Genomic DNA, 26616 nt, shown 5'->3' with positions numbered 1-26616 from the left:
TCTACTGAAAATCAATGGTGATTAAATCTGTATAAAAGCCTAGATTTAATTAATAAGAACCACGTTCATGAATATAGTAATTGAAAATTTTATAATGTTTCTCTGAGCGCAGTAAAGTACCAGCCGGGTTGTAGAGAAAATTTTAATGAACGCTTAGAAATAGATGTCGCCACAATTAAATGGGACTTGTACTCGCAATCAAACAATTGTCTGTTTGGAATTTTTGTACCAATAAAATGTCTACAGTAATTTAAAACGGACTGGTAATGGACTTGATTTGTTAAGGAGGATGAAATAAATAATGGTGCCAGGACTTTAAAGCAATATATAGTAATTTGATATGCGGCTTTTGGCACATATTGTATCTTTAGACATTAATAATAATTTTGCCAGAACAACTCTTGACATATGAGTCCGGTCATGCAAAAAAAGGTCTTATTCCATGTTTGGCCAGCGGCCCTGTCTGCTTTACTCACATAAGGTTTCAGGGTCTTGTTTGTGGAAAGGGTTATACTGACCAGACTGTGTGGATGTGAAGGCTGGTCGGGAACTACCCTAGCCCCACATGGCATAAGACCCATTTTCGCATGAACAGGTCACATTTTACATCATATAACCCTTTATTACTTAGATACGTATTTTTAGGCATTTGTAGTCCCTCAGAAAGTTAAATTTTAAACCAATATTCCCATGCAGTAAAAGGAAAAAAAAACTAAGTCCGTAAAAGCGGATTCTTCTACTTGTGTTCTGAGTTATAAGGATTTCTTCAAAAAAACAACCAGTTCAATTGTGGACTAATATCATCCCAAACCTTAAGACCATCTTATACCAGTTCTCAAAATTGCCCCGGTGAAATGTTGTTCATGATTTCATGAACACTTCAAGACAATCAGGAACTGTTCATGAACGGGTCTTGAAAAGTTCATTGTTTCTTCTGGCAGGAGCCGAAATTGTCAACAAACGTTAAAGGCATAAGTTTTTGCAAGTAATAAATACTGCTATTATAGCAGATCAAATTGGTTTTGTTACTTTGTTGTTTGTTGGTGTTTTTTGTTTGTTTTTTTTGGGGGGGAGGGCATCATTTCCCCAGTATTTCTGGCATACACCAACATCCAGCTAATTACAGATATTGGCAAACCCCATGTGACTTATAAGCACCTGGGTAGAACAATTGACCAATCCCGAAACCTTTCCCACAAATGGAATCCGAATTATTTTTAACTATTCTTGAACACTTTAAGAACTTTTTTAAACAACATGTTTCCTTCTGATGTTCTTAAAAATGGTCTACACAATGTTTTTGAACATATGATGGACTTTTTAAGAATCCAATATGTTCTTAAAAGGATCTGTCATTGTTCTTGAAAGACTTAAAAGACAAGTTTAAGAACGTTTTAAGGACATCTTATTTCAAGAACAGTTTACGATGATATCAAGAACTCAAACATGTACATTGCATTGCTGTTTTTACAAAGGAAGAATATTGTGTGCACAGGAAGTTGAAACGGAAGGCACATGGTTTATGTTATATTTGAAAGTGTAAGTCTTTAATAAATTACCGGCTGAACTGATCAGCCATTGGTTCCATTTCAAGTTCTTTGGCACTGTAAGTGTAACCATTTCAGGGAAACCATTGATTAGTAATTGATTCTTTAACTGAAAATGAGACTATTCATAATCTTTTCAATACATGAATTATTTATGAACATATAGTGCAAAGTTGTATTATGAAATTTAAGAGTATTATCAAACCACTTGTATCTCAGTTATTAGTGTTATATTTAAATTATTGTTATATGTTGCTATCAATATGTTAAGTGCTAATACAAGACTTGTTTCTTCTTACCCTGACCTGTTTGTTGAGCTTTGGTAACACTTATGATAACCTTTGCATAAATTGACAAATTCTTGTTCATGAATAGTTCATGAACACTTCATGCCACCTCAGTTCATGAACTCGTAAAGAATTATGGTTCATGAACTATTCACTTACAGTTCATGAACAGAAAATGAGCCATTGAAAAATAGAAGGAAAATGTTCATGAACTGTTCATGAACAGCAAAACCCTGAAGAATTTTTCAAGAATTGTGTTGTTCATGAACTGTTCAAGAACACTTCATGCCATTGATGTTCATGAATAGTTCATGAACATTTCATGCCATAATGGTTGAAGAATAGTTCATGAACACTTCATGCCACACTGGTTCAAGAATAGTTCATGAACACTTCATGCCATAAGGGTTCAAGAATAGTTCATGAACACTTCATGCCATAAGGGTTCAAGAATATTTCATGAACACTTCATGTCATTAGTGTTCATGAACAGTTCATGAACTAAAATTTCAAGAACTTTTCACAGACGTGGCTCATTTTCTGTTCACGAACTATTCATGGACAATTCATGAACTCAGTTCACGAACAGTTCATGAACTGTTCACGAATTATTCGTGAACTGCAGAACAACATTTCGCAGGGGTGGGACCAGTAATTTAAACTTCAGTATGTGTCACTCAACTGCAGATATGTCAAGGTCACTTTATATGGGACCATGGCAGTAAACTTCATTTGTGGACCAGTTGACACGAATTGAAACATTAGTCCAGTCAGATTTCAATCTTGAGACCCTATGAAAACACATTCTGAAGATACAAACCATTTCTAGTTGGAATAACTAGTGATAAAAGCAAACTTTGGCATCAATTCAGAACAAAGTGCAGCATTCAAACTTACGACCAATATTGGACATCATAGGCCCGTAACCTATGTTTTTGAATTCACCAGTTGACTAAAGACCATGCTGGGACAAATATTTAGGACTTAAAAAATCAGTTTCAATGTACAAAGACTTGCAGTCTGTCTATTCCAACTTCAGCCCTCATTTGAGATTGTATTTAACTTTAACCCTTTGCATGCTGGGAAATTTGTCTTCTGCTAAAATGTCGTCTGCTGAATTTCTAAAATTAGCATTTTCTTCGATTTTTTTCAAAAAATACTATCAGAATAGCGAACAGTTTGGATCCTGATGAGACGCCACGTTCTGTGGCGTCTCATCTGGATCCAACTGTTTGCAAAGGCCTTCAAAATTCATTCCCGCACTGAAAGGGTTAACTGAGCCTAAAAAGTCCAACTTGGGGTCAAATTGTGACTTAAAGTTCTTGCATGTGACTGGGTAATCATACTTCAAACAAGTAGAGGAATCAATATTATATATTATTCTATATCCAATAAATTCATCCAATCGGCATTCTTCATATGTACCACGTGACTGTCCAATATATTCCGGTATTGGATCCAAAAAGTCTGTATTTTTTCCATATTGGACAGTTGAGTACTGTCTAAGTACTCAACTTCTCTACAAGTGCACTAAGCAATTGTTTTATAACGATAAAAGCCGTTACCGAGAAAAAGTATCCGAATGTACTATAATCGATTCACACAGGCGATATTTTGCTTGTATGTCTCTTTTTAATACTTTCCTATTGAAAATATGAGAGGAAATAAAAAAACGAATCGAGAATGTGATATTTAATTTATTTTTATTGTTAGAAATAAAAAAAAAATGCAAAAGCAATTGATATTGTTATTGCTAGAAATTGAAAACAAATATGCAACAGCAATACAAAAAATCAATTTTATTAACCTCAATGACAACTTTAATCCAATGCTAGCCTAATAACAACTAAGTTACAATGATATGCATTTCCATTTTCCATTTTCTGTTCTTCCATCCATTTATCGAAATGTATTTTAAACCACAGTATTTGTTGATAGCGTTTGTACACATGCTCACCATTCTGACCCAAAGGCCAAAACACAATTTACGAATTCGTAATCCTGTCGGAGCGAGTTGTTTTATTCCTATCGAAGTTAACAATTATGCATGACAAACAAACAATCCGAAATACGTTTTGCCTTTTGGATTCGTTCAATGCTATCAAAATGGTATAATTTGCTACTAGATTTATTAAACACTACCACCTCCATATTGTTGTCCCTAAAATGCAGAGTCTTGCTTATACTAGTATGTTTTGTCAGAGAAATGACGTCACACGAGATACGTCATAAAGTGCGTAATCAATGAATGAAAATAAAAATACGGAAAGCTGGTTTTGTAATGAGGATATAGAATAAAAAGTTTATTAGACGTTTAAACTGTACAATACGTGATATATTTGGACTCGCACACAGTTTGAAGTCATATTGGACTCGCCTAACGGCTCGTCCAATATGACTTCAAACTGTGTGCTCGTCCAAATATATCTCCGTATTGTACAGTGAAACGTCTAATAACCTATAATTATAAATCTTTAATATATTGGCCCTGCTCTGTGAAAATGGGCTTTAACGCATGTGCATAAAGTGCCATCCAAGATTAGCCTGTGGTACATTTCATTTGAAGAAAGTCTCTTCCTGGCAAAAATCAAGTTTATAAGGAGGAATTGTCTTCCCTGATTAGCCAGCCTGTGCGGACTGCTCAACTAAACTCCTATTTTGATGGTTTAGTATATTATACTATTATACACTATTTAAAGCATTTTGTACTATTACACTTATCATATTTAAATAGACCAGTTCATATTTTCACATTTTCCCACTGCTACTCAATATTAGTTTTGTAACAATTCCCTCTTTCTAAACATTACTTTTCCATATCGTGGCAAACAAAACAGACAAACATTTACGACTTAATGGGTGTTGCAAAAATGTTATCTGAAAACTAGAAAACTATCTAAGTTTACTGTATCATGAGAAATAATTAGCTGTAATGTGTTTTTTACCTGTTTTTTGTTCATTTTCTGTAAACTTTCAAGACACTGGTCAATAATTCACACAGCACTGGCCTGAGATCCTGGGAACTTTGTCACTGGTCATTATTTGGTGGACAGAAAAATCAATGTATTAGAAATTTTATTACAGTTCATCTTGTCTGTGCTCGTGAATTTTAATCTTAATCAACCCATCCCAGTGGCACCAGTCCGGAATTCAGCATTCGTTTGCAGGGGATCTTGTGAAAACAGCCGTAAATAAATTCAACTGGACAGTACAAATTATGGACACTGGTGATTTTTTTACTTCTCCAGACATTGAATAATGCCATATACTATAATGCACAATCTACCAAAAAACAGCAGTATTAAGACTGCTTATGTCTTAAACACAAACAAGTCACATTAAAATGGACTTTAATTTTTGTTGACCTTTAAATGATAGCCAATATCCTGGCATAAATTCTTCATAACAACAAAAACAAGAAACCGTCGGAGACGGGTGATGCTCCCAAAAGTTTTTTTTTGTCACAATATTGCACTGTATATTCAGATAAAAGGAAACATCTTGAGGGGCATAACTTTGGACAAAATAATACGATAGATGGTTAAGCAACTTAAAAATTTCAAAGGGCCATAACTCTGTGAAATATCATCCGACCAGAACCGGCTGATAATATGCACATGTCCTCTTGGTAGTGAAGCTTCCCATAAAGTTTCATTGAATTCCGGTTATTAGTTGCTGAGAAATAGCCCGGACAAGAATTGCACTATATGTACAGTTAATGGAAAATTTCAAAGGGCCATAACTCTGTGAAAAATCTTCCGACCAGAACCCGCTGATAATATGCACATCTCCTTTTGGAAGTGAAGCTTCCCATAAAGTTTCTTTGAATTCCGGTTATTAGTTGCTGAGAAATAGCCCGGACAAAAATTGTGCATGGACTGACAGACAGACGCACACACGCACGGACAGACGAAGCGGCAACTATATTCTCCCCCCAAAATAAATTTTGGGGGAGCATAATAAACTGAAGAGCTTTGTCACAGACGTGAGGAATACCCCCACATGCCACATTGACACAGAATATTTTGCATGTTGTCTTCACAAAAACAGCGGACACCATGCTCAATGTTTCAGACCCAGTGTGGTGAAGATCAGATGAAAACTACTTGAATCAGAGAGCAGACACCATGCTGAATGTGTAAAACATACTATGTGACCCCGTGACCTAGTTTTTTATCTGGCACGGCCCATGTTCGAGCTTGGCCTTAAGATCATCTTGATAAAACTTCTGACCAAGTTTGGTGAGATTGTATAAAACTACTTGAATAAGACAGGGGACACCATGCTGAATGTTAAAAAAGCAGTAAGTGACCCCGTGACCTAGTGTTTGGCCCTGCATGGCCCATGTTCAAACTTGGCGTAGAGATCATCTAGATAAAACTTCTGACCAAGTTTGGTGCAGATATTGGATAAAAACTACTTGAATTAGAGAGCAAACACCATGCTCAATGTTTAAAACACACTAAGTGACCCCGTGACCTAGCTTTTGACCTGCCATGACCCGTGTAATTGTTCGAACTTGGACTAGACATCATCTACATACACATTCTGACCAATTTGAGTGAAGCTCGGATGAAAACACCTTGAATTAGAGAGCAGACACCATTCTCAATGTTTAAAACGCACTAAGTGACCCTGTGACCTAGTTTTTGACTCGGCATGACCCATATTCGAACTAGACCTAGACATCATCTAGATACAACATCTGACCAAGTTTGGTGAAGAGCAGATAAAAACAACTTGAATTAGAGAGCATGCAGACACTTAATACGGACTGACCGACAGACAGACAGACTGACCGACAGACAAGTTCACTCCTATATACCCCCTAAACTTTGTTTGTGGGGCTATAACTAGTTGCAATAATCCAACTCCCAGCTATTGACCCTCTTGGTCGATGGGAGTTGCAACTGCTTACGGTATTTTCCATGTCCCCTGCCCAGAATCCCACTTGCAGTTTAATCGGAAATATTAGCCACATAAACTATTTTCTGGCATAAATAAACACAAACAGATCGTAAATATATCCATAATGCGCAAATAAAAACAACTTACATGATATGTAATGCTCGCATAATATTGATATTAATCTAAAGTTTCAAACACGTTATCGGTTCTTTTAAATGTATATGTTTTTGCAATGGACAAAGTCGAGTAATTCCAAATTCGAAAATACGCTAAAAACCATCTTGGGAATCATCGGCCAGATAAATCTCGTGTCTAATCTACCAATCGTAATATACGGACTATCTCCGAAACATTCGTAAGATCGATCAAATAGTAAATTCAAAACTTCGGCTTTCGGTTTGATAACGGGTTTTGTATTGATATCGGTAATAACAGGTATTGTGTTTGTAACGATGTATTAGGCTGATTAAACTCGAGTTTATAGACCTACATGAGACATAATTTTTTTACATTAAAAAATGGGTTACAAGGAAGACCTCTGAGTTGTAAGTATGTACTTATAAAAGCTCAGAGCATTCAAGAAGAACTAGGGGTAAAACAAGAGCACTGCATAGCGGGTGCCAACGCTCGGCTGTGGGTGCAGTTTTGAAATATGGTCTATAAGTTGTAGTAGCAGCCATTGTGTGAATACGTTTTTTGTCACTGTGAATGGTGGTGGTGGTGGTGGTGGTAGCAGAAGAAATAGTAGTAGTAGTAGTAGTAGTAGTAGTAGTAGTAGTAGTAGTAGTAGTAGTAGAGTAGTAGTAGAAGTAGTAGTAGTAGTAGTAGTAGTAGTAGTAGTAGTAGTAGTAGTAGTAGTAGTAGTAGTAGTAATAGAGTAGTAGTAGTAGTAGATGGTGGTGGTGGTAGCAGAAGAAATAGTAGTTGTAGTAGTAGTAGTAGTAGTAGTAGTAGTAGTAGTAGAAGTAGTAGTAGTAGTAGTAGCAGCAGTAGTAGTAGTAGTAGTAGTAGTAGTAGTAGAGCAGTAGTAGAAGTAGTAGTAGCGGTAGTAGTAGTAGTAGTAGTAGTAGTAGTAGTAGTAGTAGTAGTAGTAGTAGTGGTAGTAGTAGTAGTAGTAGTAGTAGTAGTAGTAGTAGTAGTAGAGTAGTAGCAGTAGTAGTAGTAGCAGTAGAAGTAGTAGTAGTAGTAGTAGTAGTAGTAGTAGTAGTAGTAGAAGCAGAAGTAGTAGTAGTAGCAGCAGCAGCAGCAGCAGAAGCAGCAGCAGTTGCAGTAGTAGTAGTAGTAGTAGTAGTAGTAGTAGTAGTAGTAGTAGTAGAATGCATTACAAAAATGCAGTTAGCCTTACATTTGGTAAAATTTAAATATATTACAAGGGAGGCAAATCTGTAACAATAAATTTAAACTTATTGCATTTGTTTCCCCTGTAGTGTATTAACTCCCCTGTCATGCTTATATTTATATTAATCAACAAAATTAAACATTAACACAATATTTAATATACTAAGTATACAAAAAAATCTCATACTGTTATTATACGATTATTAATCGTCAGGCATTAATTTTCATAAATTTCGTCAGTCGACCGATCGGCGAATTTAAGATCCTAACCAACAATTATGCTCTATGTTTGAATAAAACAAACACTTAGTTGAACAATATTTTAAAACTTTACCGTAGACATGAGGCATTAAATTCCAACATAATCCATGCACACATTCACTGCTGTTTCGTAATCAGGATTAATCCGGTTTTGACACAAAGGGATGTTGATTACACAAGGTACTTAACTGACACGTTACACTTTAAAACGCGTGTGCAGTACAGATGTATCGAATGCGTTGACTTCGTTTATGTAGAATGGTAATGAATTAGCGCATTGTTTATAACTTTATTACCCATTAGGTGCATTGTGTTTTTCAGGGGTGTTGCATATAATCTTCACGCAGCGAATGCCGATGAAAGACAATAAACCAAATGAAAAGATGACGATGTGTGATCAACATGCGTATTTATCACAAATTAATAAAGAATATTTTTATTGCTGTTTGTTGTTTGATTGTTTGCGTTTAACCACACTTATTACTATTTTATATGTATCAATTTATTTATTTTTAAATTATTGACATTATTGATTTATATAACAGTAGTTTACTTTTTAAGAACAAACACACACATAGAGTTTATAATTTTAATGTTGATATCAGAATAAAAAAGCATTTTATTTGAAAAAAAAACACTGAACAATCTGGAACCTCTTTCGTATAACACAAACAGTTTTTAAACGGTATTGACAGCATTTTAATAACAAGAGCACCGCCTTGCGGGTGCAGACCGCTCATCTATTTTCTTTTTAAAGGTGAAGGGACTCTCATTTTCAATCACAAAGGAGGGAGGGGTGGAGTGAAGAGGGGTGCATTGTGTGGGGGTGTGGACATTTATTACATTATCTTCCAAAAATGCGAAAAAAAGGAAAAAAAAAATTGGGGGGATGGGGAGTGGGGGGGGGAAGGGGGTGGGGATTCTTGGGTGCGATGGTTGGACGGTATTTCAAACATAAAATAATAAAAATAAATATTTGTGTTTTTTAACCGTTTCAAAAAAAAAATGGGGGGGTGAGGTGGGGGGGGGGGGTATAGTGTGAGGGTGTGGTGGTAATTTGTGAGATGATCTTAAAAAAAAAAAAAAAAAAAAAAAAAAAAATTAGGGGGGGGGGGGTGATTCCGGTGGGGGGAGGGGGGGGGTGGGGGGGGATTCTTGGGTGCTATGGTTGGACGGTATTTCAAACATAAAATAATAAAAATAAATATTTGTGTTTTTTAACCGTTTAAAAAAAATAATTGGGTAGGGGGTGGGGGGGGGGGTATAGTGTGAGGGTGTGGTGGTCATTTGTGAGATGATCTTAAAAAAAAAAAAAAAAAAAAAAAAAAAATAGGGGGGGGGGGATGGGGGGAAGGGGGGGCACGGGCGATGGTTATGGTGTGGAGTCTATTGTGGTATGTCAGGTAAGAGCAGTTTTGTCAAAGTATCAATCAAATCTAATCATAAATAAAGAAGTTATGGCAATTTTAGCAAAATTTAATAATTTGACCTTGAGAGTCAAGGTCATTCAAAGGTCAAGGTAAAATTCAACTTGCCAGGTACAGTAACCTCATGATAGCATGAAAGTATTTGAAGTTTGAAAGCAATAGCCTTGATACTTAAGAAGTAAAGTGGATCGAAACACAAAATTTAACCATATATTCAAAGTTACCAAGTCAAAAAAGGGCCATAATTCCATAAAAATGACATCCAGAGTTATGCAACTTGTCCTTTTACTGTACCCTTATGATAGTTTGCGAGTGTTCCAAGTATGAAAGCAATATCTATGATACTTTAGGGGTAAAGTGGACCAAAACACAAAACTTAACCAAACTTTCAATTTTCTAAGTATAAATGGGCCATAATTCCGTCCAAATGCCAGTCAGAGTTACATAACTTTGCCTGCACAGTCCCCTTACGATAGTTAATCAGTGTTGCAAGTATGAAAGCAATAGCTTTGATACTGTAGGAATAAAGTGGACCTAAACACAAAACTTAACCAAATTTTCAATTTTCTAAGTATAAAAAGGGCACATAATTCTGTCAAAATGCCAGTCAGAGTTACATTACTTTGCCTGCACAGTCCCCTTATGATAGTTAGTAAGTGTTGCAAGTATGAAAGCAATAGCTTTGATACTTAAGGAATAAAATGGACCTAAACACAAAACTTAACCAAAATTTTCAATTTTCTAAGTATAAAAAGGGCACATAATTCTGTCAAAATGCAAGCCAGAGTTATCTAACTTTGCCTGCCCAGTCCTCTCATGATAGTAAGTAAGTGTACCAAGTTTGAATGCAATAGAATTGATACTTTCTGAAAAAAGTGGACCTAAACGCAAAACTTAACCAAAATTTTCAATTTTCTAAGTATAAAAAGGGCACATAATTCAGTCAAAATGCACGCCAGAGTTATCTAACTTTGCCTGCCCAGTCCCCTCATGATAGTAAGTAAGTGTACCAAGTTTGAATGCAATAGCATTGATACTTTCTGAGAAAAGTGGACCTAAACGCAAAACTTAACCGGACGCCGACGCAGACGCCGACGCAAACGCCGACGCCAAGGTGATGACAATAGCTCATAATTTTTTTTCAAAAAATAGATGAGCTAAAAATCATACCAAATAGAACACATACCCAAGAAAATAAATAAAAGTGCCTAGTTTGATTTGCTATTTGATAGAATAAGACTAATTGGCAATTGGCTGCGTTGTTACAAACACTCGTTAACGGTTATTCGATCCCACTTGCCCGCTAATCATAACAATGAACGTGTGAATGGCATACATTAAGAGGGTCCATTACTGTCCCTTGATAACAAAAGACTAGTTAATTGGCATGTGACAAACATGCCCCACCTCCTGCAGTGATTCTCAAGCGTGATCCCGCATTCGTACCACGATTTTTCGCAACTGCGATTGATCGCGAATATGTATTACACACAAATCCGATATTGACTGACGCATTTTTATTTAATTCAAAATAAAAAATCGGCGAATTTAAGTGCTGACGAAATCGTCATTTTTATAAAAATGACGAAATTTTGTGCTGTTGAAAATAAATGGTTTCACTGTATTCTGATAATATTTTTACTGATCCACTGTATTTTACTAAAAGGATGATGTTTCATTGGACTGATAATTATAGATTTAGGATTACAGACCAGTTGCTTCAGTAATATTGTTCAGAGTGTGCCCTGTTGGCCGCGTATGCATTCTTGAATTATCATTCAAACAAGAGTTCCGCGGTCGGAGATGACCGCATTGAAGCCGGATTTTTTATTTAAATGACAGGAAAGTACCTTTCGTGTTTTTGTCAATGCAATACTTAAATTACTGAAATATTGTTCAAAGGTCAAAATGAAATGTAAGTACTTTTCAAGGCATGAGCAAACCTTGTGTTATGTTTTGAATGCATGCATATACATGAACAACAATAACATTTAAGGTCACAAATATGAACTTGAATTGACAATTAGGAAAGTTTGATCTCAATTTTTTTATTAGCAAATTAGTAACATATTGTTTGAAGTTTCCATCAATTTCATTATCAAATGTAAGAAAATAAACTTAGATGAAATAATACTATTTATTGTTTTGCTTTCACATACCTACACAGAAATCCAGACAGAACTTTAACATTTTTACATTCAAGGTCACAGTGACCTTGACCTTCAAATGAATGACCTTGAAATGTCCAGTGGTTACTTACTAGTTCTGGCCAACCTTCATGTCAAGTTTCAAGACTCTAGGTCCAAGCATACCAAAGTTATAACAACTTTAACATTTTTACATTCAAGGTCACAGTGACCTTGACCTTCAAATGAATGACCTTGATGTGTCCAGTGGTTACTTACTAGTTCTGGCCAACCTTCATGTCAAGTTTCAAGACTCTAGGTCCAAGCATACCAAAGTTATAACAACTTTAACATTTTTATATTGAAGGTCACAGTGACCTTCACCTTCAAATGAATGACCTTGAAATGACCAGTGGTCATCTGTTAATCCTGGCCAACCTTCATGTCAAGTTTGAAGACTCTAGGTCCAAGCATACCAAAGTTATACCATGAAATAAGAACTTTAACATTTTTACATTCAAGGTCACAGTGACCTTGACCTTCAAATGAATGACCTTGAAATGACCAGTGGTTACTAACTAGTTATGGCCAACCTTCATGCCAAGTTTCAAGACTCTAGGTCCAAGCATACCAAAGTTATAACAACTTTAACATTTTTTATATTGAAGGTCACAGTGACCTTGACCTTCAAATGAATGACCTTGAAATGACCAGTGGTCATCTGTTAATCCTGGCCAACCTTCATGTCAAGTTTGAAGACTCTAGGTCCAAGCATACCAAAGTTATACCATGAAATAAGAACTTTAACATTTTCGAGCACGCCGCCCGCCCGCCCGCCCGCCCCCCCCGCCCGCCCGACAACATCAATCTATAAGCCGAGATTTTTTCGAAAAAAATCCGGCTAAAAACCACTTTACTATTTCGAGTCACCATGACCTTGAACTTTGACCTAGTGACCTCAAAATCAATAGGGACCATCTGCGAGTCATGATCAATGTACCTATGAAGTTTCATGATCCTAGGCCCAAGCGTTCTTGAGTTATCGTATGACAACCACCTGGTGGACGGACAGACCGACCGACCGACAGACCGACATGAGAAAAGCAATATACCCCCTCTTCTTCGAAGGGGGGCATAATTATTTTAAAGACAATAACAATAACAATATAACTTGTTTGTGTGTTGTTTTTTTAAAAACTATATAACGCATAAAAATAAATGTTTGATTTAAATGAATTATGCATGAAATGCACACTTTCCACGAGGATACCATCAAGGTTTTCATCAGAAGTCTCCGAAGTAACTGACCATGATTTTATCGTAGAGGAGTACACTTAACGGATGGATTAGATTGCTTGGTATAACTAAGACACTGACATTATCGATTGGTATTTGCACGGGGTTATTAATGCATGACTAATTCACAATTGCGTGTTTTATTTACATTGCTGATCTCATGCGTTCTTTTCGAGTGTCTATAATTGACAGGAGACTTTAACAACTCAAACTTCTAAACACCATTACTGACATGGCGGGCGATAAAACAAACAATGGAGGTGTGAAGCCGTTTGCCGGTTGGCATGTTTTGATTATAGCCCAGCTACACAAAACTTGACAGGTGACGCAAATTGCTCGATAATCACAACCCCAAGCTTAACAAGACATATGAAAACGTGTAAACAAACACAACATCAATTATATTAACACATTTGAAAAGCAAGAAAAATCAAGAAAAATAATCATAAATATATCGGAAAGACCTTGCCGACATACTATTGTAAATCAACAAGTGCCCCCAAATAAATTGTGTAACCCTTGTACAGTAGGGAATAATATTGTGGGAAAAAACAATAAAATCTAAATGAAAATGGCTTCCTTGTTTTTCATTTTCTTCTTCAAATTTATTTGATTTCAATGCTCTCTACGTACCTGAAAAAATAGAAAATATTGATGTTAACTTTATAACGTTTGTCCATCTATATTCAGATCGTAAATATAACACAATTATTAATATAGTTACAGATAAAAAAACGGGGAACAAAATGATGTGAGTTACCGTAACTGGGTAACTTACAGGGAAACAATGTCTTGACATGGCTGTAGTTGTGCATAACGCGCATCAAGTTTTTAAAATAAAATTTGGGGGTAAAAAAGTGCGTCTTATACACAACGTTTTACGGTATATGCATGTATTTGTGGATGACAACACAGCATGACGATACACAGGACCTATATTATAGGCTAAACTTTACCTGTTTTTATAGCCCCTTAAATAAATAAGCTCAAAACTTATTACGCTGTCCGTTTATAACGCTGTTGCGTGGCTTGGACCCCGTCATCCGCGTTATATTGGAGTTACAGTGTATTGTGGAACACAATTGGTCTACGGACCAATGGACAAACGGACTAAAGAACAGATGCAAAGCAAAATAACCCTGCTTCATAGAAAAGGGTCCTCTATTTCTAAATATAGTCTGAGTATAAATATTCTAGCCTGTGATAAGCCGCTTATGACATGCAACCCAGCGGGTTTTTTTCTTCTTTATTAAGTACCTGTAAAAAGTATACTTTCCCAATTGAAGAAAAACAACGAAATTCCAAATTGCTGTCAGAAAATTTTCAAAAAGAAAGGCAAATTCATTCAATTTTTTTTCCAAAAGTGCATTTTCTGCAAGTTAACAAACAAGTACAAGAGGGCCATGATGGCCCTGTATCGATCCACTGCTGAAAAAAGGCTGAAAATATTCTCGGCATGTGCAAAAACTTAAATATAGGCCCTATTTAAGCACATGTACACTTTTGTGACACCCGGGGCAGGGTCAAATTTGACCCCAGGGGCATAATTTGAACAAATTAAGAAGAGAACTATTACATGTCACTGCATACCAAATTTGGTAACCCTATGCCATACAGTAGTGTTTTTCCCAGGCCATTTTAGCGTGGCGAAAAGCCACACCGCCCTCCTGGATCGCCATGCTGCCCTTTTCAAAGGCAAATTTCGCCACGCGCCCTTCTTTTCAAAGGCAAATTTCGCCACGCGCCCTTATCGATAACATCTTTATTGCCTTACGATCTAACTTGGTCCGCAAAATTAGCGTCCTTGATTGTCTGTGACGCTCCGACTGTGCTTGATTTACTGGAGAGATGTCAACGTCTAATCGACTATATTATTTGAGCAGATTTAATCTATTACAGTGCTCGATTTATAGGAAGACTGCTCCAAAGCTGTGAATAAGTCATGCGTGAATAACCCCGTGTCAGTATCAATAGATAATGCCAGAGGCTATGTTATACCAAGTGCACTTACTTCAGAGACTTTTGATGAAAAACTCGATGTTATGCTCATGGCAATTGTGCATTGCATGCATTATTCAGTTATATCAAAACATATATTTTTACGCATAATTACATTTAAAAACACAAACAAATTTATTCTTTATCGCTTTTGTCTTTAAGATAATTAGATCTAATTATTTGAATAATTACTGAGACGTATACTAATTTAACAAAATGCCAATCGCGTATACGATTTAACGTTGCCATGCGCACCTGTCGCTTACATCATTTGACATTTGAACAACAAGGCGGACTATACAGAATTAAATTGCGACTCAGCAAAAATGGCAAATAAAGTCATAAACGATCGAATTAACGAAGGAGAATATACATTAAGAAGGAATTAATGAAATGTCTGTGATAATCAACGATGCATAAAAATGTTTTAGATAGCAACAACATTATATATTTATTTGTAATCTACTTGGTGGATGTATATCACGGAAACGAGTGTTTGCATATTGTTAGCGATCAATTTACTCGCAATGTTATTTTAAACATCTGGCAAGATTATTGTTAGAAAATGGGATAAGACAAACATGGTTTCATTTATATGTTAGTGGATCTGTGTATAATCAGATTCATGTGCATATATTGCTTTATTAGGTTTGTGGTGCTGTACAGTTTATTGAAACAGCATGGAACTGTACATTGCAAGGTAAATATAAATCATAGTCAGTTAAATACATCAATTACCATTTAATGTGCTTGTTTATATGTTATTTTTTTCCACAACTGCTTCAGATGCGATTACATGTTGCCCTGTAGTTCAGGTATTCAGGGAACGTTTTTGCCCTTTTTTGCCTAAACTGCGCGCTAAAATGCCCTTTTTGAAAGTAATGCGCCATGCCCCTTTGCCCTCCTGGGAAAAACACTACATATAGTTATATACAAGAAGATTTTTCAAGTTTTCACAAAATAGGCCTTATATAAACATATGTTCAACATTGTGACCCCCCGGGCAGGGTCAAATTTGACCCAAGGGATAAAATTTGAACAAATTTGGTAGAGGACTATAAGATGTCACTACATACCAAATTTGATAGCTCTAGGCCCGATGGTTGTGGACGAGAAGATTTGTAAAGTTTTCACAAAATAGATCCTATATAAGCATAATAAAATTATGTTTCATTTTGTGACCACCGGGGCAGGATCAAATTTGACCCAAGGGGCATAATTTGAACACATTTGGAAGAGGACATTTAGATGTCTCTACATACCAAACTTGATAGCCCTAGGCCCAATGGTTATGGAGGAGGAAATTTTCATATTTGTGACCCCCGGGGCAGGGTCAAATTTGACCCCAGGGGCATAATTTGAACAAATTTTAAAGAGGTTCATCCCAGAAACATTCCTGAAAAATTTCATCAGAATTGGACGAGTAGTTTAGGAGAAGATGTTTAAATGAAAAGTTAACGCACTGAAGTACGCAAGACGGACACTTAACCATGACATAAGCCACGCTGGCCATTGGCCAGTGGAGCTAATAAAATGAGCACTTACACTGAACATGTCAAGCCAAAATGAATGTAAATCAATATTGGAGTTTATTTTTACTTTTAATACCAAGCAATTAATAAAAACCTATAATTCACAATCGGAAGATTTAACTATGTGGTTTTGTGCCCTAATATTTGCCAATTGATAAGATACAGGTACTTTTTTTTAGGGAATACAAGTCAGCTGCAAACCTGGTCTTCTATCTCCAAATATGTTGTGTTGTTATTTAACCTATTGTGATTATTTAGCTTTTGTTGTTGTCACATGATCTATTCATGGCAAAGAAAATACGCCATTATAAATTGTTATAAAGGAGGATCCAAGAGATTGGTCTAATAAATTGTTTATTTAAATGTGATATTGAAATTTCATACAGTAGCAAGCCTAGTGTCAATGATTGTTTTTAAATTGGGTTATATGAATAATATTTTGCAATTAATTTTATACTCTACATAAGAAAAATGACAACTTTTTAAAAATTTGTTAAAAATATATTTTACTTTTCTTCTCATTATTTGCAAAAAATGTTTAAATGGCAGCAAAGCAAGAGCATATCACTCTTCATTAACTATTTTCACATTCAAAATGTTAATTTCCCAATTTTAATGAATTCAAAGACACGAGAGATGTTTATGATTATATTACACACAATTTTTTTTACAGTTAAGTGTACTTAATAGTGAACACAGTGGACTGCACATTTTCAACAAATATACACAGACCAATGTCTTAAGTAACTAGAAATGGCGAGGGAGAGGCCGACGCATATCTCCGTGCTGCATGTTTGACCCAGGGGCGCTCCAGGGTTGGTATTGGGGCCATGCATAGTTGAGATTGACCATATTGTCATAAGAGATCTTCAGTATCAATTTTACGTAACTCAGTGTAGAAATGAAGAAATTAATGCAAAATAACCTAAACAAAATGAGTGAAAATCTCTGACCCGGGCCCAGCCCAACCCACACAACTTTTGACCCAGGGGTCAGATCAGAATTCCCGACAGTGCACTGTCGCACATATGCTCATACCTACCATGTGTGTAAGTTTCAAGGTTCTAGTGCTAATAGTGTAGGAGGAGATAGTGGCCAGAAAGGACAGCGGAGATCACCACATAAGTGCCACTTTTTTTCCAAAAAGCGTGGGGATAAAAAAGTTTGCAAATAATATTCATATTCAACTAGAAATATATAAAGTTAACTTTTTTCTCAGCAACGAAACATGACAGGTATCACTAAAGATGCCATCTAACAAAACAATAAATTGTAACATGAAAAGTGTAGTACAAAATTCCTGTAAAATAATGTATTTTCTTTTACTATCAATAATTATTTATTAAAAAAAGAAACCAAACATGCACTTGCTAATATTATGTTCTGGAACATAAACAAGAGGACCATGGGCCCTAGGGCACTTACCTGAGGCCCAAATGGACTAATATATTATGAAAAGGTGGATTCATGAATATTAAAAGTACTTTGTGAAACATAAATATTTAATTTCTTGGTATATACTTATTTTCCGCTTTGGCCAAGATATCATTACAACAAATGTTTTGACCAAAAAGGACATTTTATAATGGTAACAAGATTTTTTTTCAAATATGATCCTAGCATGACCTAGTTTTTGGCCAGGCATGACCCATGTTCGAACTTGGCCTAGAAATTATCTAGACAACTTCTGACCAAGTTTGGTGAAGGTCCGATGAGAACTACTTGTATAAGAGAGCGGACACGAATAGTGTGACAGAAAGACAGACAGACAGACATACAGACCTACCGACCGATGGACAGTGCGAAAACTATATGCTGCTAGTTGGGGGCATAACAATTCTGCTATACAGAGATGGGTACTAAAGCCCCACGTGAAATGACTAGATATTTTGTGTTGAATGATTATCATTTGTTATTTTGTATTAGCTGGTATCTTACTGTGTATGAGGTAATTATTGTGAGTACAAATATATAAAAAAAAAATAAGGAACTTACATGCTTTATTATATATACCATCAAATGTGCATAAACAATTCAACAAAATATAATTCATTTCTAAGTGGAGAAATAAAAACAAGTCAACATTTTGGAGCTTTAACCTGCTATACCTGCAAGTTAGGTTAGAGAGATGAGCCCAATACCAATAGGCTATTCATGTTCCAAGGAAATGCTGTATAATGCCCTGTTTACATAAAACGCACTTCAGGTTGTATATTCTACCTGATACTGGAGTGGTGGTACGTAAATAAAAAAAAACTGCAGAAAAAATAAACCAAATTAAACCACTGTCAAATTATTCATGCTTTGATAGCTGGAAAAAAGTTTCAAGAGGATACCTCATGACTATTATTGAGTAATTTCACTTTGTTCATATGTACAGATGGCCAGAGGAAGGGATTAACATACAGAGTAATGGCAAACCTATAACCTGTAAGATACTTTGTTACTATTATTGAGTAATTTCACTTTGTTCATATGTACAGATGGATGGTCAGAGGCAGGGATTAACATACAGAGTAATGGCAAACCTGTAACCTGTAAGATACTTTGTGACTATTATTGAGTAATTTCACTTTGTTCATATGTACAGATGGCCAGAGGAAGGGATTAACATACAGAGTAATGGCAAACCTGAAACCTGTAAGATACTTTGTTACTATTATTGAGTAATTTCACTTTGTCCATATGTACAGATGGCCAGAGGAAGGGATTAACATACAGAGTAATGGCAAACCTATAACCTGTAAGATACTTTGTAACTATTATTGAGTAATTTCACTTTGTCCATATGTACAGATGGATGGTCAGAGGCAGGGATTAACATACAGAGTAATGGCAAACCTGTAACCTGCTTTTTATACTAATTCTCTTGGTCAATTATCCTGTCATCCCATTTTATATGAAAATACTTCTAGTTCAATTTGTATGAACTGTCACGGCTTTCATTATTTCCGTGGTAGTTAAACATGTTATATTAATGTGACTTTTTTGTGCTAAGCCCTTTTTGATGTTTAAAATGTTGAACCACATACCTAATGTATCCATAGGAGTGGAAGGGTTGCTGTTCAACAAATGGCCTAGGTTTTTATACCTGAGCAGAGTTACTTTTAATTTTTATTTTAAATAATTTGTGTGTTATTAATTGAATGAAATACAGTATTTTGAAAATTAAATCTAAACAACAAAAGCTATACTGAGATGGGTACTAATGAGTATATGAATAAAAATAACTTGTCCATTTGTGCTGAAAAATGCTTCAAAATTAAGAATAAAAATGTTGTCAGTATTATATTCGCTAATGTTTAACATACACAGCTCGATGGAAGATAAACAAAATGTTGAGATCTACAAAAATCATTTTTTTGGAAAACTTTCCATTCGGAATTTTTAGGTGTTATTTGGGAAAACATACTTTTTGGCAAGTATCTTCAGTTACTTTCCGAGACATTGCAGGATCTACTTCAGCGGACATACAGACTGATGGACAAAAAGAGGGACATACATACATAAAGATAGGTAGGGTAAACCTATAGTCCTCGTAAGTAAAACTTGTAGCGAAATAAACATGTACATATATAAGACACTGTTTAAAGTTCGAAACATCAAGGTTTTAAGTTCAGTTGAGCTAATTGCAATTTAAATTTCAATTCATGTTGTTTTTGTAATATCCTGAAGAATTGTTTATATAATTGCCCTTAGATAGCAAAATATTGTCAAATCCATTCATAGGCACAAAATTGTTCTTATTGACTGGTTCACAATGATAACACAAATAAAGGATATTTGTTTGCTTTGGTAAATCATACATTTTCATTCATGAGCAATCAGAAAATTAATATTTTCCAATTGGCCCATGAGCCACAAGTAAACATTTTTTATTCTTTTTTCTTATTCTTATGATCACAAGTCATCCAAATGTAAAGTGTTTAACGGGATCATAATGACAACAAATGAACGTAAAGCACATCATTGCACAGAAAAATGTTAAGGTTATTAATACTTCTTGCTTTTTTCACTGTTTAAAATGATGAGTTTCAACATTTCATTTAAAAATATTTTCCTATTGTTGTAATCATATTATAATGATAACTAAACAACTGAAGATTGACAATATTATTACCTGTGTTGATCAGATACACACTGAGGGCAGCACAGCTGTTTGTGCAGGTTGCAGAATTGGTCAATTTTATGGTCCTTATGAACATCACAAGTTTGTAGAAAATCCACCACCTTTTTTGAAACTGGCCATTTATCTATATCAACCCTTCCAATATATTTATGTTTTGCAAACAATTTGCCATGCAGATGAATACAGTTTCCACAATAAAATCGTTCACACTGTTTACAATAGAAGTCAGCACTGGTCTCAACATAATTCTGGTCTTCACAGGCATTACAAATATAGTCCTTCACTTCATTAGAACCGGGCTCTATTGAAGACTGAGAACTTGTTGCCATTTTGTAGGTTAACTAGTTTTAACAAAGTCACTTTCTGACACTATAATTACAAACAAATCTGCATCAGTATAAAAACATATGATACATACATATATATTATATACTATTTATATAAGATCAACAATTACCACTTATAGGACTCAGAAAATATTATTTGAACTTGTCCAACGTATAATTCTAAAATCTCTTTGCTGCACAGTTTTGTGGGACTAGTGACCAGCCTCACTACGTCATGATGTTAACTGTCATGTGAGAACATGTACAGTGTCAGTTTACTTTAAACCTACTGGAATGAAATTGTAAGAAGTGCATTCAATAAAATGCTAATTTAAACTGACTTAAAGCACAGAATACATATAGTACAAATGACTGCCCAGGTTAACAAGAATGTTACATTTCATTTAAAACTAATTCCAGATGGGCTATGTTATGACGTTTGAACTTAAATTGTGGCTTTGGCATGGGCCTTATAAAGAATACTTGTTAAACAATACAATATAGTCACTACTTATAAAGAATGTAAAATTATGCCTATGCTAGCCAAACTTATTTAAAGGGACCTTTTCACGTTTCGTTTAATTGACTAAATTAAAAAAAAATGTTTCAGTTTCACAAATTTTCGTTGTAGTTATGATATGTGTGAGGAAACAGTAATACTGAACATTTACTGTGCTCTAAAATATCCATGAAATGCATCTTTGACGATTTAAAAACGTGAACATTATAAAGCATTGCAACGCAAAACAATTGAATAATTTGTGGAGTTCTGCTGCTGTCGTTATATTTTGTGAAACTACAAGGACTGCTCATATAAAGTTTGGAATAAATCAATCTTTATATATAGTATGAGCACGGATGGCAGAGTGGTCTAAGCGATATACTTTTACTCCAGGGTTCAGTGATTCGAGCCGATTTGAGAAGTACTTTTTTCTTTCGATAATATTTTTTACTAGAGCTTTTTAGATCAAATGTTTACATTTATCAATATAAAGCATTTAATGACAAATATCAATGCTGTACATGCACAAATCTTTGAAAAGGTCCCTCTTAAGGACAAAGTTTTATGGATTGGTTTCTTATATTTTACATATGATCTTGAACAGTGAACCTTGGACCTAGGGGCCTGGTTCTTGCACTTAATACTCTTCCAAACCATGTTTGTAACTTCTACCAAATAATTAGAAAATCTATCTTATTGCAGTGGACAAAGTGTTTTCTTTATGTCTCCTTCAGAGTTCATATGATAACAAGAAATATGTTTGTCAGAAACACTATGTACCCTTCTGCGCCGCTTTGAAGCTATATATTTGGCATTTGACCTTGAAGGATGACCTTGATCTTTCACCACTCACAATGTGCAGCTCTATGAGATACACATGCATGCCAAATTTCAAGTTGCTATCTTCAATATTGCAAAAAGTTATGGCAAATGTTAAAGTTTGACGCAAACACACAAACAAACACACAAACAAACCAACAGACAGGGTAAAAGCAATATGTCACCCACTTTAATGGTGGGGGACATACAAAGTTTGTACAAATAACACCAACAAACCTCTTTTTAGATTAGTTGAAAGTATAGCAAGTAGGATTACACTTGTTTTATTTAAACCATGAAGATAAATTAAAACAAGGGCTGTTTGTAAAACATGCATGCCCCCAATATGGGCTGTCAGTTGTAGTGGCAGCCATTGTGTGAATACGTTTTTTGTCACTGTGACCTTGACCTTTGACCTAATGTAAGTTATCATCCGGAAACCATTGTACTATTTCGAGTCACTGTGACCTTGACCTTTGACCTAGTGACCTGAAAATCAATAGGGGTCATCTGCCAGTATTATCAAGGGGGAGTGAGAGGGGGGTATAATGTGGGGTGGGGTAATTTATAAGATGTTTAAAAAAAAAAAATAAGGGGGGGGTGTGTGGGGGGTAGGGGGGGTTGGGGGATGAGAGGGGGTAATAATGTGGGGTGGGGTTATTTATAAGTGGTTTAAAAAAACAAATTGGGGGGGGGTGGGGGTGGGGGGGGTAGGGAGGAGTGAGAGGGGGGTATAATGTGGGGTGTTGTAATTTATTAGATGTTTAAAAAAAATTGGGGGGGGGGGTAGGGGGGGGGGTAGGGGGGTGAGAGGGGGGTATAATGTGGGGTGTGATAATTTATAAAGTGTTAAAAAACAAGGGCTGTTTGTAAAACATGCATGCCCCCCCCATATGGGCTCTCCATTGTAGTGACAGCCATTGTGTGAGTATGCTTTTGACACTGTGACCTTGACCTTTGACCTAGTGACCTGAAAATTAATAGGGGTCATCTGCGAGTCATGATCAATCTACCTATCAAGTTTCATGATCCTAGGAATAAGCGTTCTTTAGTTATCATCCGGAAACCATTTTACTATTACTGGTCACCGTGAACTTGACCTTTGACCTAGTGACCTCAAAATCGATAGGGGTCATCTGCAAATCATGATCAATGTACCTATGAAGTTTCATGATCCTAGGCATAAGCGTTCTTGAGTTATAATCCGGAAACCATTTTATTATTTCGGGTCACCATGACCTTGACCTTGGACCTAGTGACCTCAAAATCAATAGGGGTCATCTGCGAGTCATGATCAATGTATTTATGAAGTTTCATGATCGTAGCCATAAGCGTTCTTGAGTTATCATCCGGAAACCATTTTACTATTTCAGGTCACCGTGACCTTGACCTTTGATAAAGTGACCTGAAAATCAATAGGGGTCAACTGCGAGTCATGATCAATCTACCTATCAAGTTTCATGATCCTAGGCATAAGCGTTCTTGAGTTATCATCCGGAAACCATTTTACTATTTCGGGTTACCATGACCTTGACCTTTGACCTAGTGACCTGACAATCAATAGAGGTCATCTGCCAGCCATTGTCAATCTACCTACAAAGTTTCATGATCCTAGGCATAAGCGTTCTTGAGTTATCATCCGGAAACCATTTTACTATTTCGGGTCACTGTGACCTTGACCTTTGACCTAGTGACCTGACAATCAATAGGGGTCATCTGCGAATCATGATCAATGTACCTATGAAGTTTTATGATCCTAGGCCCAAGCGTTCTTGAGTTATCATACGGAAACCACCTGGTGGACGGACCGACCGACAGACTGACGGACCGACAGACCAACATGTGCAAAGCAATATACCCCCTCTTCTTCCAAGGGGGGCATAAAAATTGGAGGGGGGGGGAGGGGGGTTGGGGGGTGGGGGGTGAGAGGTGGTAATAATGTGGGGTGGGGTAATTTATTAGATGTTTATAAAAAATGGGGGTGGTGGCGGGGTGGGGTGGTAGGAGGGAGTGAGAGGGAGGTATAATGTGGGGTTTGGTAATTTATTTGATGTTTAAAAAAAAAATTGGGGGGGGGGTGGGGGAGAGTAGGGGGGGGATGGGGGGGTAGGGGGGGGTGAGAGGGGGTATAATGTGGGGTGGGGTAATTTATAAGATGTTTAAAAAACAAATTTGGGGGGGGGGTATGGGAGTGGTGTGGGGTGAGAGGGGGTAATAATGTGGGGTGGGGTAATTTATTAGATGTTTAAAAAAAATGGCGGGGGGGGTAGGGGGGGGTAGGGGGGTAGGGGGGGTAGGGGGGTAGGGGGGGTAGGGGGGGAGTGAGAGGGGGGTATAATGTGGGGTGTGGTTATTTATTAGATGTTTAAAAAAATGGGGGTGGGGGGGGTAGGGGGGAGTGAGAGGGGGGTATAATGTGGGGTGGGGTTATTTATTAGATGTTTAAAAAATGGGGGGGGTGGGGGGTTAGGGGGGGGTGGGGGGTAGGTGGTGGGGGGGTTAGGGGGGTAGGGGCGTGAGAGGGGGGTTTAATGTGGGGTGGGGTAATTTATTACATGATGTTTAAAAAAAATTGGGGGGGGGGGTGATATCCTCTATTCATTAAACATGAAATTTTAACTTATAGCATTTGTTTCCCCTGTATATAAGAAAGATATAATAGTGTATTACCTCCCCTGTCCTGCTTATATTTATATTAATCAACAAAATTAAACATTAACACAATATTTAATATACAACATATACAAAAAAATCATATTCTGATAATATTTTTACTGATCCACTTTATTTTACTCAAAGGATGATGTTTCATTGGACTGATAATTATAGATATGGATTACAGACCAGTTGCTTCAGTTATATTGTTCAGAGTTCGCCTGTTGGCCGCGTATGCATTCTTGAGTTATCATCGAAAAACCATTTTACTATTTCGGGTCACCGTGACCTTGACTTTTGACCTAGTGAATTCAAAATCAATAGGGGTCATCTGCGAGTCATGATCAATGTACCTATGAAGTTTCATGATCCTAGGCCCAAGCGTTTTTAAGTTATCATCTGACAACCACCTGGTGGACGGACCGACAGACCGACCGACAGACCAACATGAGCAAAGCAATATACCCCCTCTTCTTCGAAGGGGGCATAATTATATGATGTCATCAACACATGCATATGCCGTCGGACTATTGGATTATTATACGGCAACAAACACAATATTCTGATTAAAAATTTGCTTTACAAAAAAAATAAGTATTTATATCACATAAACATTATAAAAATACACAATATAATAATTAATCAATAGATCTATACAAATAAATATCAGAGAAAGATTGAACTCATTAATTAATAAGTCATACAGACAGCTATGTTGATTAACATTTCGATGTTAATGCGTTGTAACCCTGGGAGCTCACTTTGGTGTAAACCAGATTTTGACCCAAACTAAGGTATACACACTGCCGTGCGTTTGATATGTTAAAATACTATATACACAGTGCCGTGCGTTTGATATGTTAGGTTACTATATACACACTGCCGTGCGTTTGATATGTTAGGTTACTATATACACACTGCCAAGCGTTTGATATGTTAGTTTACTATATACAAACTGCCGTGCGTTTGATATGTTAGGTTACTATATACACACTGCCGTGTGTTTGATGTGTTAGGTTAATATATACTCACTGCATTGCGTTTGATATGTTAGGTTACACAGCAGTACACATATGTTAGGTTACTATATACACACTGCCGTATGTTTGATTTGTTAGGTTACTATATACACACTACCATGCGTTTGATATGCTTTTGTTTTGATATGTAGTTATAGCGATAATAGAAGTGGTTTGAAGTGGTACCCAATCTTATCTTCATACAGTTCAAACGACTTGGTCGTAACGCATGCAAAAAAATGAAAGCAACCGTTGTAACAGCTATGTACAGAACTATTCACAAACGGAATCAACAAAATGTACCTCTCCAATAGGGCTCTTATAATGCCCCTCCATCCAAAGATTAGTTTATGAGGTCAACATGAAGTTACAGTTCTTTTGAGACGAGAAACAAAGTAGTCTTTAATGCGATAAAGCTGAAACACTTATATTTTGTTCTGAACAGC

General features: G+C 36.2%; 1 protein-coding gene across 1 annotated transcript in view; it reads right to left on the bottom strand.

Moving 5' to 3' along the window:
* Positions 1-21491, bottom strand: part of LOC127855262 (uncharacterized) — a 41920-nt gene extending 20429 nt beyond the window's left edge. Inside the window, exon 1 of the mRNA XM_052390710.1 lies at positions 20841-21491. Within this exon, the coding sequence (XP_052246670.1) occupies positions 20841-21178 (338 nt within the window). The 5' untranslated portion in view covers positions 21179-21491. The remainder of the gene's footprint in view (positions 1-20840) is intronic.
* Between the last annotated feature and the right edge of the window lie 5125 nt (positions 21492-26616).

The sequence above is a fragment of the Dreissena polymorpha genome, chromosome 13 (assembly GCF_020536995.1).
Source record: "Dreissena polymorpha isolate Duluth1 chromosome 13, UMN_Dpol_1.0, whole genome shotgun sequence".
Taxonomy (NCBI): Eukaryota; Metazoa; Mollusca; class Bivalvia; order Myida; family Dreissenidae; genus Dreissena; species Dreissena polymorpha.
This window is presented reverse-complemented; position numbering and strand designations above follow the sequence as displayed.